At 53.8% G+C, this 12,499-nt stretch overlaps 2 protein-coding genes across 4 annotated transcripts in view; both read right to left on the bottom strand.

Annotated features, from left to right (window-relative positions):
* Positions 1-12,499, bottom strand: part of LOC116825107 (uncharacterized) — a 36,754-nt gene that overhangs the window by 14,095 nt on the left and 10,160 nt on the right. Inside the window, exons 1-3 of the mRNA XM_032780838.2 lie at positions 7,606-7,746; positions 5,166-5,285; positions 3,421-4,544 (exon numbers count right to left, since the gene is read on the bottom strand). Of these exons, the coding sequence (XP_032636729.2) occupies positions 3,421-4,544; positions 5,166-5,244 (1,203 nt within the window). The 5' untranslated portion in view covers positions 5,245-5,285; positions 7,606-7,746. Of the gene's footprint in view, positions 1-3,420; positions 4,545-5,165; positions 5,286-7,605 lie in introns of the transcript that reaches the window.
* On the bottom strand, positions 8,569-12,060 carry TBRG1 (transforming growth factor beta regulator 1). Of its 3 annotated transcripts, none has more exons than XM_032780865.2 (2): positions 11,989-12,060; positions 8,569-10,080 (listed from the first exon to the last, which is right to left on the bottom strand). In XM_032780865.2, exon 2 carries the CDS (start codon positions 10,038-10,040, stop codon positions 8,955-8,957), a length of 1,086 nt encoding a protein of 361 aa, XP_032636756.1. In that variant the 5' UTR covers positions 10,041-10,080; positions 11,989-12,060; the 3' UTR covers positions 8,569-8,954. The 3 variants fall into 3 exon arrangements, with proteins under 3 accessions (XP_032636756.1, XP_032636757.1, XP_032636755.1); XM_032780866.2 differs by having other exon boundaries at positions 11,877-12,050; XM_032780864.2 differs by lacking the exon at positions 11,989-12,060 and adding an exon at positions 10,546-10,635.

The following is a 12,499-nucleotide window of genomic DNA, read 5'->3' as shown; positions in this document are numbered from 1 at the left end:
ATTAGAGTGAATTGACATTTTGTAAGCAAAACATATTCCTGGCGAAAAATGGAGTTTTTCTCATGAAAATGTTATTTTCAACAAAAAATTTTGACTGGTGATTACAAAATGCACATTTCTGTTTAATTTCAAATTGGATTTTTTGCTTTGCTCTCCTCTCATCAAACACACTTTCTGTCTCACTTCTACTTTCACCCATCATTTGCAGTGAGAAAACAAAGAGGGGAGAGAAAATAACCCAAAAATCTCCAAAGTGAAAACTTTGTTTTTTAAATCCAGACCAAAATTGTGATTTGAAAGTAAAATGTTTTTACATTTCTTTCTTTCTCAAAAAAACAAAATTTTTCATGGTGAAAACTTTCTTTTAACCAGTTCTAGATCAGATTTCCTGAGGAGATTTCAAGATCTTTTGTATGCTAGAAATCTGCCCCGATTCAAGACATCAGCTGCACCAATAGAAGTAGTGATTTCCATATTCTTCCCTAGGGGTTTACATTGGGACAGATACATGAAGAGCTGCTGGAAGCAGCACAAATCCCAATTTAGACAATGTTTGGGTTAATCTCTTCTTTCCTGAATCCTCCATATTTATTAGACGCCACTTTAGAGACACCTATGAACCTCTTCTCAGATGCATCCAGGACCTGGCTGCTTCTTGTAAAGCGCTGATAGAAGCCATAATTGCTATGATCCTTTCAGGATTGGACCTCTGTGGCCTAAAAGGTGACCCAGTTTGGTACATCTTTAAAAGGGCCTGATTCTGAATAAAGTGTTGAGCACTTTTCCTCCCCAAATCAGGCCCCCTTTAAGGTATTGAGCTGGGGCGCACACAGCCTCAAAATCTCTAATCACTTCTGAAAATCTTGGCAGAAGGAATTAAATCCAAACTCCCAACTATCTGGGGTATTTGTTCGTTTTTAGCTACAGGCTTGTTACACCGCCGTCAGAAATGGAGGGATGTGCGCTCATAACCTTAACTCTGCCCTGTAGGATGAATTTTGCTTTTAACTCAAGGACTCTAACAATGATGCAGCAAATTAAGGGATATGTGTGATTAACCTTATCTATGCCCGTCTTAGGTTATATTTATCTGTGGGTTTAGCAACAACTGCTAGCATCTGATGTAGGGTTGCCAATCTTCCCGGATTGTCCTGGAGTCTCCAGGAATTAAAGATTCGTGTTTAATTAAAGATTATGTCATGTGATGATACCTCCAGGAATACGTTCAGCCACAATTGGCAACCTTAATCTCATGAGGAGGTGGGACTTGGATGTTACCATGCTGCATTTGGAGACCTTCATGTGTTCTACTGGCCAAACCCTCTTCCAAACTTCTTTTCCTTTGTAACATCTTTTTCAGTCCCTCCTTCATTTGCACCTTGCCATAAATCCTCTCCGGTTCAGTTACTTGGGGGTTTCTTTTTTCTCTCTTTATTTCATTGATGAGACTTGCGATTTCAATAAGCAATTCCCTGCATTTTAGTCCTGGTTCTGGGTCGAGTTTTTATTTGTTTCTTTCTTTCTTTGATGGTTTTTGTTATTGTTTAACAATTTTAACTCAGACATCTTTTCTTCACACTGCTGCTTGGGCATTTGATTTCCCAAAAGAACAAAAAAGGTGTAAACAGTCTGATTCACAGTCCCTTCAATGCTCAACTCCGCAGGTGTCATTCCCAGGCCAGTGTCCTTGCCGCTAGACTACGCTGTCAAAGCGATTGAGTGAATGTGGCGGTCCTGAGGGGGGCAGAGTCAGAACTCTTGGGGTCTATTCCCAGTCTAGAGATGGGAGTAAGCGGTACAGGAATGTCTGTGCAGTTGTGATCCATACAGTGAGCTGTCAGATGCTGTGAATTCTCAGGCATCTCCAGCTCAGGTTCCCAACAAATGATAACTGGTCTCCTGGGTCTGACATGTGGGCAGCTTGTCCCCTCCCCCTAGCAGCATCTTGGCATTCATCCAGACTGGATCAGCTGCTCCCTTCCAGCCTCAGCACAAATAGATCCTTCCCACATTGGAATGGGGCTTAGACCCAGATCTCCCCCACAGCTGTTCAGAGTGAATGAGCCAAAGCTATGTGCCAGCCAGACCCCACCAGCACCCCAGAGACCTCCAGAGCTAGCTCCCCACTCCACCTATAACACTGCCTTCCTGCTATGCTGACACTCTCCCTGAAAGAGCAACTCCCCACAAATGCTACCTGTCACAGCTCCCATTTCAGGAGCAGACCCCATCTCCATCGATCCAATTATTCCCAGCTCTGGGAAGGAAATAGGGATCTAGTGAGTTAGCAGGGGGATTGGCAAGGGGGAATCAGGCCTCCTGGGTTCTATCCCCAGCTTTGCAGAGGGAGTGGGGTCTAGTGGGTTAGAATTGGGGGGAGATAGGGTGGTCACTCACACCTCCCCAGAGTAATGGATATTCCAGTACTACCAGGAATGGGATGTGCCCTCCCTGCCAGCATGACCTGGGGGGAAATTTCTTCCTGATCACAAATTTGGTGAGCAGTTATACCTCGATCTTCAATTGGGTTCTGTTCTCTCTGAGCTTTGTGACTCTTTCATTACAGAAGATTGAAGTGCAGGGGCTCTGGGATTGAGGGCTTTGGTAGGAGTGCAGGGTCCTTCCAGATTTCAGAGCTAACCCTCGAGAAAGCCAAGGTCTGCTGAGTCTGCAGGCAGTGCCACCAGCCACAGTGACTCGGGTGAGGGGGGAGTGCAGGTTAGGAATAAAGTGTGACTAGGATGAGCATGGCTCAGCACGCAGCTCTGGGGCTCAGTGTGTCGGCCGACCCCACGTTTAACCTGGTAACAACGAAAACAGGACAATGGGCTGTGAGCTTTACACTGAGGGCAGGTCCAGCCTGCCTAATACTGGTCCACACAGCAAAGAATGGCTGCTCTCCTACAGTGGGATTGCCCCTGGGGCACCTCTGAGTTTGTCACCATGGCACAGCCCTGTGAGAAGCAGACTGGAGCCAGAGGCCAACACTGGCCCTGTCTTCCTTGGGGTGATGAAAGGAGAGAGCTCTGCCCCAGCAGGCCTGGCCTAAATTGGTGGTAATGGTGGAAGGAGCGTTTAGGAGACGGCGCTTCCTACTGGACGGAGAGTTCAGCACCATGGCAGAGAAGAGACGGCGGGTGTGGCAAGATGCAGGAGCCACCTTCCCTGGTGAGCTCTGGTCTGAGCCATCTGATCCTGCTCCATGGGGTGCTGCTTGGCTCAGGACTGCAGAGAATCCAGCCACCAGCCACTTGCTCCTGCCTTGTGCCCTGACCATCTCAGCTTACACCTGCCATGGCCCCAACCCCAACCCCAACCAACCTCCCATGGCCTTCGGCTCCATCTAGGCCTATGCCCCCAGTGACCCTACCTTTGTCCTGCCCGTCCCAGCAAGGGAGTATCTCCACACTCAGTGATCACCAGCCCTTGGTGGTGAGTCCTCTGGTGCCTGGCCAGGTTGGAGCTGACCCGGAAAGTGCGGCCGCAGTCCTGGCATTGGTAGGGCCGCTCCCCTGTGTGGATTCTCTGGTGCCGGATGAAGTTGGAGCTGCCGGCAAAGGCGCGGCCACACTCCAAGCAGCGGTAGGGGCGCTCCCCAGTGTGGGTGCGGCAGTGCTCAGCGAAGGCAGTGCTCTGCCCAAATCTCTTGCCACAGTCGGGGCAGTGGTGAGGCTTCTCACCGGCGTGGCTCCGGCGGTGCCGAGCCAGGGAGGAGACACTGGCGAAGACCGCCCCACACTCAGCACACTTGTAGGGTCGCTCCCCTGTGTGGCTCCGCACGTGCTTGACTAACGCAGCCCGGAGCCGGAAGCACCGGCCACACTCGGGGCAGCCGTGAGGTCGCTCACCACGGTGGATTAGCTGGTGCCGACTGAGGTGGGTGGCGCGGGTGAAGCCCTGGCTGCATTGGTGGCAGCGGTAGGGGCGCTCCCCAGTGTGGGTGCGCTGGTGCTCCACTAGTAGGGAGCTGCGGTCAAAGCTGCGCCCGCACTGGGCACAGGAGAACGGCCGCTCCCCCGAGTGGCTGCGCCGGTGAATGGTCAGGAGTGAGTGGCTGGCAAAGCCTTTCCCACACTGGTGGCAGCAGTGCGATCTCTCCCCTACGGCGTGTGTTCTTCGGTGCCTGGCCAGCCCCGCGCTCCCTGTGAAGCTCTCCCCACACTCGGGGCAGCACGAGGGCCCCTCGCCCGCTGCATGGAGGCTCTGGTGCCGGCAGAGGTTGGAGCTCTGAGTGAAGCATTTCCCACACTGGGTGCAGCAGAAAGGACGCTCCCCTGTGTGGACGCGCTGGTGCTTCGTGAGGTTCGACCTGCGGCTGAAGCCCTTCCCGCACATGGGGCAGGTGATGGGGCTTGGGGTGCCACCCACTGACCTGTCGCTCATGCTACTCTTCACGCAAATGGAACCCAGAGGTCCGGGATCCTGCTGCTCTTCCACCCAGCCATCACCCCCCTTGGGTGTACAGGACACATTCCCTTTGCATCTGGCTGCTTCCCTTTCATGCTGCAAAGTCTTTTCCTTGCTTCTACGCAGGATCTCGGCACCTGGAAGATGAGCCAGATGAGAGTCATTGCTGCACTGACGCGCAGAAAAGATGCCGGTGGCAGATCAGGAGTGGCCTGTAATAATCTATAGCCGCTCTAGATGTTTGTCTGCCTAACATACGGAGGGTTACTGCAGCATCTATCAGGTCAGTCCCATATCCTGGCAGTCGGGACCCGTGACTGGACAATAGCCCAGGTCAGAGCTCTTGAGTTGCACACCCAGGACTAGCTACCTTTGGCCTCCCACCTTCCTAGGGCTGAGATCCAGATCCTCAAAAGTACTTCAAACACCTAACTTCCACTGAAATCAATGGGAACCTTTGACAATCTGTGCCTGAATCATCCCCACCCCCATGAAATGGGGAGGGGACAGTCAAAAGACCAAGGGGGAGCAAGGGGTTAAAGAGACACACACTTCCTGAGAGCCTGGTTTTGCATGATGGTTAAGGGGGAAAAACTGCCTCCCAGGATCTCCAGAGCTGGAGGTGTCTCAAGGAGGCTAAGCCTGCCTAGCACGGAAGATGAGGGAGTTAGCTACCCTCTCCTCTTTATTCACCTGCTGGAGTGCCAGGAGTGAAATCAAAGGGTGGCCCTTCACAGATGGTCTCCGAGTACCCTCACCTTCGTGGGTGCCTCTTGGCATCTCCTGTTCCTTGGAGTACTGGGGATCTGGGACTTGCAGCTCTTCCCATCGCTCCATGTGGGACACGAGGTCAGGTTTGGGAACGGGGACGCCTGCCCCTGGAACAGCAGAGAGGAGGGATCGGAGATTATCACAGCACTGAGAACTTCTTATTGTCACTAGCAACAGTAGCACCTAGAAATCCCAGCAGAGATCAGGGTCCCTTTGTGCCAGGGACCGCACGAGCACCCAACAACCGAGTTTGGGGCTCTGTTGCCCGGGGTGCTGCACGGGCACGCAGTGGAAGACACTTCCTGCCCTGAACATCTTACTGCTGTCTACTCTAAATAGACAAAGTGCAGAAGTATGAACTGAGGCCCAAAGAGGAAAGGTGATTTGTCCAAGGTCTATAGCAGGACCATGAATCGAACCCAGGAGTTGGGAGTCCTTGCCCAGCACTCAGCCAGTGTCTGTGTCACAAGTTCCGTCCATTAAAAGTTGGGCTGTCAATTACTTGCAGTTAACGCAAGCAATTAACAGGAAACAAATTAACTAGATTAAAAAACTAGTCCTGATTAATCACAGTTTTAATCGCACTGTTAAACAATAATAGAATGCCAGTTTAAATGTATTTTAAATATTTCTGGATGTTTTTCTCCATTTTCAAATATATTGATTTCCGTTGCACCATAGAAAACAAAATGTACAGTGCTCATTTGATATTAGTATTTTTGATTACAAATATCTGCACTGTAAAAAAGACAAACGAAAGAAATGGTATTTTTCAGTTCACCTCATCCAAGTACTGTAGCACAATCTCTTTATTGTGAAAGTGCAATTTACAAATGTAGAATTATTATCACTACTTTAGAACCTACAAGTCGAAGCATGAAGAGGCATACTAATGTTTAGCATATTTGACACATAAATACCTTGCAGCGCCAGCTACAGCAGTACCACGTGAATGCCTGTTCTCACTTTCAGGTGACATTGTCATTAAGAAGCAAGCAGAATTATGTCCTGTCAATGTAAACAAACTTGTTTGTCTGAGCGATTGGCTGAACAAGAAATAGGACTGAGTGGACTTGTAGGCTCTGAAGTTTTACATTGTTTTGAGTGTAGTTTATGTAAAAAAATAATTCTACATTTGTAAATTGCACTTTCACAATAAAGAGGTTGCACCACAGTAGTATGAGGTGAACTGAAAAATAAAGTGAGCACTATGAGCACTCTACACTTTGTATTCTGTGTTGTAATTGAAATCAGCATGTTTGAAAATGTAGAAAAAACATCCAAAACTATTTATAATAAATTTAAATTGATATTCTATTATTGTTTAACACTGCGATTAAAACTGTGATTAATCGGGAGTATTTTTTTAATCTCGTGATTAATTGTAATTATTTTTTTTAATAATTTGACAATCCCGGATAAAAGATATTACCTCACCCACGTTGTCTCTCTGCTATCCTAGGACCAACACAGCTACATTGCATATCACAAGAGACATAATGTTCTCCTAAATTGGCATTACTTGGGCACAGGATGCCTGGGGCATTGCTAATGGGTAGGGCATCTGATTTTAGGTTTTAGCTGATAAACACCCACAAAACACCACAATACAAAGAAAAGAAATCAAACATTGGAAGGGTTATAAGGGCTTGTCTAGACAGAACAGTAATGTGCACTGCAGGAGTATGATTTCTCAAATGAACAAATATGTTGAGCATTAATTGGTCCACACAGATCCTGCTGGTGTGCACTAGAAGCTCCCTAGTGTGCTCTAACACAGTGCTGTTTGAAGCAGTGCTAAGTAAAAGTGCACAAGGGTCCATAGCAAATAGATTACTCATTACAATATATACAAAGAGAAAGCCCTGAAACCCTCCACCCCCCATTTTTTCGAAATCTACACAGAACTCAAAAATTGTTAAAAATAACACCTGAAAAACTGACATTAGTGAACCCCAAAAGCAGAAACCCCACTAACAGGTCACTGAGGACCCTCAGTGCCAGCCCAGCCGCTGTTCCCACCACGTGGGCATCTAGAGGAGTTGGGCGAGTCCCAGCTCCAGCCCCTACCCCACAAACTCACCCCTGGTAGACTGCGCGGCCAGGGAACAGGAGAGGGAGTCATTGCTCCACCAGACACCAGCCCCCCTCCTTCATGCCTTCTCCACAGCTGGGCTGCCCCTACGCTTCCTCCCCACAGCCTAAGTCAGCCCATACCCGGGATCATCGCTGGCACAGTCACTCCCCCAGGCAGGGCAGGGCCTGTCCTCGCCTGCAGGACAAACCCCGGGGCTACCCGGGTGTGTGTGGCGGGGGGTGTCTCCAGTCCCAGCTGCGGTTGAGCCCCGATCCCACCCGGCCCCGCGGCCGCTTCCTCCAGGCAGCGATTTCCTGCCTCTGCTCCCGTGGCCGCCTCGCCCCACTCACCGCCCAGCCGGGGCGATCCCCGGGGCTGCAAACTGGGACTCGCCCTGCGCACACACTGGCGGGGAGGCGAGCTGGGCTCGGGACCCAGGTGTCCGGGGCTGGTACAGGAAGGTCCCTGCGCTATCCCGTCCCCCTCCCTGCTTCAGGCTCCATTCCAGGAACTTAGTGTCTTTAACTCATTCGGGGACCGCAGAGGCGGCAGCGTGGTACAGAGTCAGAGACAGCCCATGGGTTATGGCTGCCACAGCTGAGAATAAAACCCAGCCCCTCCCACCGCTCTAATTAACTAGACTCAACTCCCCCCCTCCCCCCCCAGCAAAGAGAACCCAGGAGTCCTGAGTTCCATTCCCCTCCCAACCCACTAGACCTCATTTCCTCCCACAGCCAGGAATAGCCTGGTCAGCTGAGTCAGGGTCTACCCTGACATGGGGGGGCGGGGTTCTGATGGGAAGTGCAGAGAGTGGGGGGGGGAGAGGCAGTGTGTCTCCTGGGAGATCAAGCAGTGTCAGCACAACAGGAAGGCACAGGGTTACAGACAAGTGGGGAGCCAGCTCTGGGGGAAGGGGAAGGGGAAGGGGTCTGGCTGGCACATAGCTGTGGCACATTTAGTCTGGTGGATGTGGGTGAGATATGGGTCTGAGCCCTACTCCAATGGAGGAAGGGCCTGTTTGTGCCTCGGCTGGAGTGGCTGAGTCTAGTCTGGAGGTAGGGGGCAGCCCCAGGATGCCGCTAGGGAGGGGATAGGCTGCCCCATCTGTCCAAACCCTGCTGCCCAGCTTTGGGTGGCCCCTTAAGCTCACACCCCACATGGCTGAGTGAACAGGGATTGGGATCCAGATTCGGATCCCACTGTTAACACTGGATAAGCCACAAGAACAGGGCAGGGGTAGCTCACCCGTCCAGCTGCCCTTCTGTTCCCCTCCCTCCTACACCCAGGAAAGGGAGCGGACAGAGCCAGGGATGTGGCTTCCACCACCATCTTTATTAGTGAGCAGAGTGTTCACACAGGGTGGGGACAAGCCCCACTTGGAGTCAGCTGCACAGGTTCCCACAGAGAGCACCACCACCAGGGCCAGCACAGCGGGGGGCGGAGTGTCATGCTGTGGTGGAGAGGGAGAGCTCAGTGGAAGGAGCCATGAAGATCATGCCAGGGGCATGTGATGCCCACACAGGAGGAGGGGGCTCAGTGGCAGGAGCTGTGGGGGCCATGCTGGGCTGGGAACTCTGTATAGGCTGGTGGGAGGAGGGGCAGTTCCCTGGGAAGAGCTGTGCAGACCGTACGGGGGATAGGGGGGGCGGCGGCGGAGGCTCCGTGGAGGCCACACCAGGGTTGAGGGAGAGAGATGGTCTCAGTCATCCGAGCCATCGGGGCTGCCATGGCTGGGAGACTCAAGAGGGCGGCTCAGGAACACCTCCTCATAGGAGCAGGGGGAAGTGAAGGCCTGGGCAGGGGTCAGCCCCAGTGCACGCCCCCCAGCTCTGCCCCCTGCGCGGTCCCGTTCCTCCTCCTCCTGGGCCCGGCGGCGGAAGGACTGGAAGTCAGTGGCGGCGCAGTTGTCGGGCAGCCCCTGGGGCACCTGCCCATCCCCAGGACGACACACCTCGAAGCGCACCCAGCGGTAGGCTGCACACTTGCGGGCCCCGGGGCAGCTCTGGATCAGGTTGTGCACGGCCGGGTGCGAGAAGCCGAAGAAATCAGCCCCAGCTGCCTCCAGCTCAGGGTAAGGCCGCCCCTGGGCAGCACTGATGGCCGCCAGCAGCTGGACATGGCAGGTGTCAGCCGTGGTGCCCGCCAGGGCACTGCCCGGCTCATCCTCAGGCACGATCTCAAAGCGGGGGCCCACTCCACCATCTTTGATCTGGCAGGTGTAGAGGCAGCGCTGGTCAGGGCGCCGCATGCTGGCGTAGACCCGTGTACTGCAGAAGCCCACTGGGTAGATGGCTCCCTCATCGTGGAAGCCTGGCCGGTCGGCCACAATCTCACCCAGGCTGTAGACCGTCAGCCCACCCAGCGCGATGGGGAAGACAGGCCGACCCGAAGGGTCCAGTGGCACTGGCTGCACCAGCCGCCGCACCCCCCTGTCTGGTGCTGCCCGCCGCTTGGTGGCACGCCCATTCTCCTTGCCCTTCTTGGGCCGCTTCCCTGCAGGCGCTGGCTCATCAGGGCCAGGCATCGGTGCCACGCCGTACCCTGCTGAGATGCCCCCCAGTGGCACCGCCGGGCTCTCCTCCTCGGCTGACAGCGCCTGCAGCTGCAGCAGCTTGGTGAAAAGGAATCGACGCTCCTCTCTCGCCCGCAGGAATTTCTCCTCCAGCCGGGCAATCTCATCGCACAGGGCTGCATTCTCGAACACCATGGCCTTGGCCGCTCGGCGCAGACGGCTGTATTTCAGCCGGTACTTCTCATTCTGGCTTTTCCTTGACACCTTCTTCATCCTCAGCTCACCACGCCTGGAGGGATAGCCGCCTTCAGACCTGCTGGAGCAGAGAGCCGGGCATCATCATCTCTATGGGCACACATAGACACACACATTCATAGATTCTCTCTCACATGGACACTAACACAAAGATCGCTGTTTCCCATCCATTCCCAGAGCTCCCTCCCTTAGCTCTGTCCCTGCAAAGGCCGCTGGACTCTGCAGAACAGCACATTTCATAAATGTTAAGGCCAGAAGAAAGGCCCATTTTGTCCCTCCATCCTCCCCTCCCCCCCACCAATTCCTGTATCCTGGCTGAGTTACTGGTGGTGCAATTTCAGATGTTTACTGCTCTGTATGATCTGTGCTCTCTTATGCTCTATATGATTAAGTAAAAGAACATTAAGGTATTAGGCTTGGTGCAAAGCATCTCTCTACAGGTGGTATCACTATAATGATAGCTGAATAATTATATAGCCATACCAGTACATTTTGCTGTGTAGGCAAGCCCTTAGCCTCTCGCTTTAAGGCAGGTTTTCCAGATCTCCAATTGTTCTTGCAGCTCTTCTTTGAGCCCTTAGCAATTTGGCACTACCCTGTTTGGAGTGTGCACACCTGACCTGGATAGAATCTCCAGTAACAATCTTACTGATGCCACACACAGAAGTAACCCCTCCTTCCCGGCTTCTCCTTGCTACTCCTCTACTCAGACAGCCAAGGACTGCGATATTCCCTCTCAGCTACACCCTCCCACTAGCAGCTCAAGTTCAGCAGGTTTCCACCATGACCCCTAAGCCTTTCCAGGATACAGCCCCTCATCTGTTAAGTGTAGGCTACCTCCTCTGTCCCAGAGTGTAACCCTGCATTTGGCCGTGTTAAGACACAAGCTCAAGAGGCTGCTCTGGGTGGCTCTGCATAACTGACCTGCCCTTAGTGCTATTTGCTGGGGGAGACCCTCTGGCCTAGATAATGCAGATGGCTGGGCAGGATGGGCTCAGTGGCCTTGAGTATCTACGAAAAGGCACGTGGCTGGGCCCCTTCACTGACAAGCCACTACTGCTGCTGGCTGATTGGCTCGGAGCAGTACTGCCTGGCTGGCTCAGGGGTGGAGAAACGGACATGGGGGTGGGGAGGCGGTGTGGCTGGCTCAGGGGTGTGTGGGTGGGAGATAACTGGACATGGGGGTGGGAGGCGGTGTTGCTGCTCAGGGGTGTGGGAGAATACTGGACATGGGGTGGGAGGCGGTGCTGGCTGGCTCAGGGGTGTGGAGAGAATATGGACATGGGGCCTGGGCGGGGGAGGCGGGCTGGCTGGCTCAGGGGTGTGGGAGAATACTGGACATGGGGGTGGGAAGGCGGTGTTGCTGGCTCGGGGTGTGGGAGAATACTGGACATGGGGGTGGGAGGCGGTGCTGCTGGCTCAGGGGTGTGGGAGAATACTTGGACATGGGGCCTGGGCGGGGGAGGCGGTGCTAGGCCTGGCTCAGGGGTGTGGGAACGAATACTGGAGCATGGTGGGAAGGCACGCGTGTTGCTGGCTCAGGGGTGTGGGAAATACTGGACATGGGGGTGGGGAAGGGCGTGCTGGCTGGCTCAGGGGTGTGGGAGAATACTGGACATGGGGCCTGGGCGGGGGAGGCGGTGCTGACTGGCTCAGGGGTGTGGGGAATGAGAGTCCTTCGGGGGAGAATCTCTGATCCAGCCCCAGGGGGACTAGCTGGCTCGGGGGTACCGCTAATATGGTTGGTTTCGGGGACCCTGCAGGGCTCAGTGCACAGACCCCCCGCCCAGCCCGTGATGCCCCCGAGCTGGCTGAGTGGGGGTGTCTCTTTCTGCCCCCGGCTCCGATCCCCACCTCGCTCTGCTGCTTCCTCCAGGCAGCGATTTCCTGCCTCTGCGGCTGTTTCCCTCCCGTCCCGGGGCCGCCTCTCGCAGCGACTCTGGGGCTCCCCGGCGCCGCCACTCACCGCCGGGCCGGGTCGATTCCCCCAGGGCCCCGCTGCAGCCTCCTTGTGCACGCACGGACCGGGAACCGGCTCAGGAGCGGGGCCCCAGCTGCCCGGGGGCTGGCACAGGAAGGTCCCTCTGTTATTCCGGTCCCTCCCAGCCCTGCCTGCGCTGCGAAGTGGAGGATTTGGCTGCTCGGATTTTAACCCTTTTCTCCTGGGTTAGGATGGTGCAGGTCGTGCGGATTAGAGGTGGAGCTGGGGACAGGCGGATTAGGTTTAGGGTTGGGTTATGCAAATTAGGGTGACGCAGATAAGGGAGCTGGGTTTAGCATTGTGCAGAATAGGTTTGGAGTTAGATCTGAGCAGATTAAGGATGGGTTCAGGTTCTGCTGGTTAGGTTTGTGGTTAGGGCTGTATAGATTATGGGTGGAGTTGTGTATATTAGGGTTTGGGTTCTGTATATTAGCCTAGTTACCCGGTCTTTATTCCATTGAACTTCTACGTTGATTTGGCATGGAGCTCGGTTTTT

The sequence above is a fragment of the Chelonoidis abingdonii genome, chromosome 4 (assembly GCF_003597395.2).
Source record: "Chelonoidis abingdonii isolate Lonesome George chromosome 4, CheloAbing_2.0, whole genome shotgun sequence".
Lineage (NCBI taxonomy): Eukaryota > Metazoa > Chordata > Testudines > Testudinidae > Chelonoidis > Chelonoidis abingdonii.
The sequence above is the reverse complement of the archived record's forward strand: the minus strand, read 5'-3'. Positions and strand labels throughout refer to the sequence as shown.